At 46.7% G+C, this 6,397-nt stretch overlaps 1 protein-coding gene across 1 annotated transcript; it reads right to left on the bottom strand.

Moving 5' to 3' along the window:
• Positions 1-1,935: 1,935 nt before the first annotated feature.
• On the bottom strand, positions 1,936-3,367 carry LOC124699534 (vignain-like). Its single transcript, XM_047231823.1, has 4 exons — positions 2,917-3,367; positions 2,602-2,837; positions 2,326-2,466; positions 1,936-2,196 (listed from the first exon to the last, which is right to left on the bottom strand). The coding sequence occupies exons 1-4, from the start codon at positions 3,365-3,367 to the stop codon at positions 1,936-1,938; spliced, it is 1,089 nt and encodes a 362-aa protein (XP_047087779.1).
• Positions 3,368-6,397: the final 3,030 nt, after the last annotated feature.

Raw genomic sequence — 6,397 nt, 5'->3', positions numbered from 1 at the left:
TTTATTTCCTAGTTCCAGCTCTCTCTCCATCTCCAGTCCTACTCTGATGCTACGTGGGTGAATGATCCTACGGATCGTCCTTCACTTTCTGCTTACTGTGTGTTTCTTGGTGGTTCGCTTGTTGCTTGGAAGACGAAGAAACAGGTAGCGGTTTCCCGTTCGAGTGTTGAGGCTGAGCTGCGGGCTATGGCTTTGTTGATTGATGAGGTGACCTGGTTACGATGGTTGTTTGCAGATTTTGGGGTCTCTGTTACGACACTCACTCCACTTTTGTCTGACAGTACAGGTGCTATCAGTATTGCACGTGATCCGGTCAAGCATGAGCTGACCAAGCATATTGGTGTTGATGCTTTTTATACACGTGCTCAGGTGCAGGATGAGGTTGTTGCGGTTCATTATGTGCCTTCAGATTTGCAGTTGGCGGATTTCTTTACAAAGGCACAAACTCGAGCGCAGCATGACTTTTTACTCTCCAAAACTCAGTGTTGTGGATCCACCATGAGTTTGAGGGGGGTGTTAAAGTATATATTTTTATATTGTAGTTTTCCCATATGTTAGGGGGCTTCCTGCATATTTGCACCTGTACATGTACTATATATTGTGGCATTTGGCCCCTGGTAATACAACAAGCATATTGCCCTAACAAGACTCACATGCTCCCGAATACTCTAGCAAGATATATTGATGTGTAATGTAAGGAAGCAAGATATTGATATAAGGATACTATAGAAACAATCGCTTATGGCCTTGAGGCAAGTTAGAAATTACAATATTAATCACCATAACTTATTTTTCCAACGAATAACTTTGCGTTGCTTAGACTCAAGGTGAAATATTGTGTGATAAAATATCAGCTTAAATGCTCCAAGCTAAAATTTAAAGGATTGAAGTATTTGTTTTGACTAAATACATTACGAGTCCAACATGAGAAAATATATTTGTAACTATGATAGGAAATGTGTTTGAGATAACCTCGATGTATTGTGTTTAGGGGCATAGTTAGTGACATGCTAGGATTTGCTATTCATAGTACGAAAAATACACTAGTTAGAATAATGTATTGAATAGTTTATCAATGGAAAACTATAATACATTTGCTAATTCAAAAAGTTACATGAAAGTAAAAATGTTTGGTATAAATATATGACAGTCATTGTTTCTAACTCAAATTTCATAGGGTTGCACCCGATGATCAGGTGGTTGGAATCAGCGAAGCACTTCCACCGACTCTACATTAGTCAATCTAACGACATAATAACTCACAGCAACCATGCCGTGCAGATTTCCGAGGTGGAAGATAGCGACATAGAGCGATAAAAGTAGGGTGGTCCTTGGCTCTCTAGCGGTCTAATTATTTGTGCACGTAGAAATGCATAATATATATATATAGAGGAGATGATTATATTGTTTGTTTAGCGTGTGTATGGAACCTACGCACCCTCTGGTCGGTAATATTAGTTTTATGCCTGGGAAAATCGATATTGTTTTCCCATGAGATACTTTGCAAGTGAACGGGCAAACTGCCTAGCAGGTACGGCCGAGATTGTGGCATCTTTCCCGTGGGTCTCTGAGCTAGTCCGTAGTGGTCTTTCAGCACTTGGATATGGCCATATGGGGTACAAGGACCTAGTTCGAGGTCTAATCTGGGCAAACTAGCTTTTCATTTGATTAAGATGGTGGGTTAGTTCCTATGTTTCAAATGCACATCTCAATTTAATATATTTATAACAGGTTGTTGTGTTGGCTTCGATGCATCACATCTTCTTCAATAAAATTACATTTGTAATCACTTATCGATGATTTTTTTCCTTCCTTTTAAAAATACCTTTATTATGTTTGTAAGAACAGTTTGCAGAAAGTACACACCATTACAGGGGAAGATTAATTTAGTTCTTCCTCTGCACAGAGCTTGCACTCTGAAGGACCAGAAGGCATCTAGAGCTCATCAGTAAGAGACCCTTCCTTGATTGTCGCATGTGGTGCCGACTTGGTTGGGTACGAGGCCTCCATGGCGATGCCACACAGCCCCTCAGCTTGCTTCACACCGCGCTGCATTCTGATGTAGCCCTTCTCGCCCCAGGACTCTCCCCATGAGTTCTTCACGATCCAATATTTAGTTCCATCTCTTGTAGTGCCATATCCAACGGCGGCGACACCGTGGTCGAGATCCGTGCCGCCGTCTGTGGTGAAGACGCCCTGAGTTCGTTGGAGTGATCGGCATAAGGTGCATTATATACGGATCAATGAACATGGCATACGCCAGAACACAAGCTAGAGTACAGATATGCATCAGCTGCATGGAGAATTTGAGCGAATTTTACGCACCTCGGAGTAGAACTGGAAATCGTTGCCGCCGGCGTCTATAGCAACTGACACGGGCTGGCTCGCGACTGCTTTCTGAAGAGCAGACTCGTCGTTGGCGGGGACGTCCTCGTAGCCGTCGATTGAGACGTCATGAGAGTTTTCCTGCAACATAGATAATGCCCCCGACTTCAAATATACAGATTACGAAATCGATAGCGCGTACTACTTTGAGTTTTAAAAACATGTCGTTTGATTTGATCCAATTGCAAGCTCCAATTTTAAAAACTCTTTGTTCACCTTCGACTGGTCGCAGCTGTTCTGCTGTTCTTGATACGGATAGTTGGACTCGGTGGTGATCCCTCCGTTTTCCTTGATGAACTGGAAGGCGTAGTCCATGAGACCGCCCTCGCAGCCGTTGTTGTTCACGTTGTCGCAGTCCACTAGCTCCTGCTCCGACAGCGACACCAGTTTCCCGGTTCTGATCTTGTTGATACCCTCCACCGCCGCGATCGTCGAGAACGCCCAGCAGCTCCCTTCAACAGTATTTGGTCTCACACGACTCCATTGATCGGAAACAGTGTAAGAAAAATCAAGAACAACGTATGGACGTACCACACTGGCCTTGGTCCTTGATGGGGGTCACCGCGCCCTTCTGGCGCCAGTCTACCGCCGCCGGCAGGTTCTCGGCGTCGGCGTACATGAAGCTCCCGTCGCCCCTGCGTCCGCCGCTCAGGGAGCGGTGGTGGCTTACCCTGGACCCGGCGTACGTGCGGCGGAACTCGTCGGCGGTCATGTCGGCGAACTTGTTGAGCGCAAGCCTGAAGGGCCTGTCCTGCTTGTTGGCCTCGTGGATGTACCGCACGTTCTCCTTGAACACGTTGAACCGGCGCGCCTCCGCGTCGGCGCCGAGGCTCCTCCGCGAAACCGTGTGGTGGCTCCTCCACGTCTCGTAGAGCCCCCGCAGGCTCTCCTCCGAGGCGAGGTCTTTCTCCGTGAACGGGACGCTAAGCGCCGGCGCCACCGCCATTGCCAGCACCACGGCGAGCAGGATGCACCTCCACATTATTGCTGTTGCTGGTTAAACTGATGGAGATGCAAGAAGCAGAGAGCGGAGCGTGGTTTATATAGACGTTGGAGTTGCATGTCCATGGGGTTAGAGTGTTGCTGACTGATGATGGTGAAGATGATGGGAGGTGAGAGGTGGCGGGAAGGAAGACATGAACTTTGGAAGGATAGGGATGAGTTGAGCAATAAATGGAAACGAAGGCCGGCTGTGATTGGTGGATGCGCAGGAGTGTTGGAGTGGAACCGCGAACTGGCCAAGCAGAGCATCTGTTGTTGGCGATGATCTAGCTGATCAGTTCCTACTTGCCCCATTGGGTGTGAACTCTGTGCTGGAAATTTCTTCAATACTTGGGTCATCTACTACTATCCAAGATCGCTTCCTCTATTCCCCTTGTGTGGACGGGCTGGAGCCATATGTTGGGGCCCCTTTATTTCTGTTCAAAGACTGAAAAGGATTGGTATGTGTGATGTATATGGCCGTTGAGGAAAAGGAGCTTTAATTCCGGTTCAAGAGCTATGTCTGGAGATAAGACGTTAGAGATCTGTACGTCATGAGTACAGGGCATGCCGTGCAGTTTTTGTGAAAAATATCTAACCTAGCTATTGTTAGGTCTTAGTCGTCATTACGGGAACATGAACATAAGCTGGTCATATTCAGAGCATCTAGTGAAACTTTAGGCGAGATATTAGGATATGTTCTTACATATGATTGAAAGTCATCCTAGCCTGCTCGGGCTGTGGCATTCCACATGTGCTGGTGCTAACAAAGGGGTATTGCCTCCCGGGTGGCTAGAGGCGACTCTGGATGCACCATCGTCCTCCACCAACAGAGTCCCTCCTACGCCACCCCATCTACCTCGCAGTTGTCGAAAGGAGGCCGGCAGACGGCAGCGGCGGGCGATCTCTAGATCGAGGGGATCCTATCGCGCACGACCGAAAACCTCTGCATGTGCGGCTTTGAGGAGTTGCGTTGCGAAGCCCCGCTTCGTTGATCTTGGCACCATCCATCATAATACCGAGATGCCTAAAGCTAGGAATATCCATGAGGTTAAGTTTGGAAGGCTCGAAGGTTTCAATGGCTCATGTTGAGTTCGAGACATGGTGGAGGAGGGGTTTTGGATGCGATGAAGAAATTTCTTCACATCCATTCTGCGATTATGGTTTCGCTTGCAGGGCGATGTTCACATAAAAAATGTGCACCTCATGGTGGTGAGCCTAATGATTGGTGATTTGCAGCAGGGTCCTCATTGGGTCTACTAATGTGAGTGCTTGATCACTTGGCGGGACCTTTTTTCTTTATCTTTTTTTTGGCTGTGTGCATCTTGATGTATCAGCTACTTCTTGGCATTATGATGATGAGGAAATTGGGTATAATTGATATTTTCCAGATATAAATAAATTCACTTTATCGAAAAAAATCCTAGCATGCTCGTTGCAGGCTTGAGGCAGAGGTGCCGCATATGAAGTAGATGTAGTCAATCTAGAGAACCTCTCGATCCCCTCCGGCCTCACCAGCACTAGCTTAGAATGGCAATGGTGAGGCTTGGTCTTCCCATTGATTTAGCACACCCTCGGATTGGACTAGGTTTTCAGGGATTCTTATAGGAAGCTAGATGAATCGTTTGTGAACCCATCATGGCAGGTAACTACGCCCTGCACTTTACATGTGAGCGTTGGAAACGAGGGACCAAAACCATTCCACCAATCAGGGGTTTTGTTAGGATCGAAGGTCACGAATATTGGCTAATGCCCCCTTCCAATTAATGCTACATTTTATACGATCAATGCCGAGATGAACCTACCACAATTACTCCTTTCGATCCATAATAAATTTTTAAATGAGAGGCCTTAGCCCGGATTTATATATAAGGCCCCGATCGGCAACACAAAGTTTCTCATATAACTCCAACGCGCACCAAACAACAACAGTTTGATCACCCTGATCAACGATAAGATAAGCCATGTCCGACAGAGGAAGCTAAGCGTACATCACAACACACACCCACACACATAGAGAGTAGCTAGATAGACTCTCAAGATGAAGTTGAAGCTCTAGTATGTGTGGGAAACCTCCTCACCGCGCTAAGTGCCTCGTCCAGTAGGTCCATGTCCCTCGGTTTAATCAGAACCCTCAAACACTGCATATGAATCAACATTTTATAGGAAGTTTATTTACCAGCTTCCCCTCAACAGTCAGCTTATATTGTGAATATTCCACAGTCGCCAGCACTAGGATGCCAAACTGAACCAAACTATCCTATGGAGAGCTTTCGAGAGATATTGTGCCCTCGCAATGAAACCCCAATCCTAGAAGGGTTTCTGATGTGAGCATTACCCTTCGGATACTCGACATTGCCCTACCTCGTTTGGCCCAACAGGGGCCCATCTGGAGCGTCACAGTCCAAGGAGGTCCAAGACGTCGGTTGCATGGTGATTAGATGGAAAGTAACGATTTCTTGAAGCACAAGACGAGGAAACATTCGAGTATGGAAGGATTAGATAGAATATGTTTGTATTGTAACCGAATCCATGCAGTACTCTCAGGACCTAGGCTCTTATATAAAGGCTAGGAGAGAGCTGCCGGATCTCTCTCTCTCTCTCTCTCAACCTTTCACGCATACACCAAACCCTAGCCACCTTGCCTCTCAGCGAAAACACATCCACGCAGTCTATCGGTTGCCCCATTGTAATCGTTTCCAAACCATAATTAAGATCAGACAGGCGGGACTTTCGGGTATTACCTCTATGAGGGCCCCGGACCTAGGTAAATCTCGCCTCCCGCTTGTCTAGTATCCGACGTTTAGTGCTAACAGGTAGGCCTCCACTAACCCTAAGCCCATCATGGTGGGCATTGCCGAGGAGCCACCTTGTCAGTTCCAATCGCACTTTAAAATCTCCCTAGATACCGCTTGAGAAATCTAGCAAGGTGGCACATGAAAAACATGTGGTTACAATCTTAAATTTCCCCACAAACCGAGCAAGCACCCGTACAAGGCCCATGCCATATTGCCACCTGCTCAATAGACGG

This window comes from Lolium rigidum, chromosome 3, assembly GCF_022539505.1.
Source record: "Lolium rigidum isolate FL_2022 chromosome 3, APGP_CSIRO_Lrig_0.1, whole genome shotgun sequence".
Lineage (NCBI taxonomy): Eukaryota > Viridiplantae > Streptophyta > Magnoliopsida > Poales > Poaceae > Lolium > Lolium rigidum.
The sequence above is the reverse complement of the archived record's forward strand: the minus strand, read 5'-3'. Positions and strand labels throughout refer to the sequence as shown.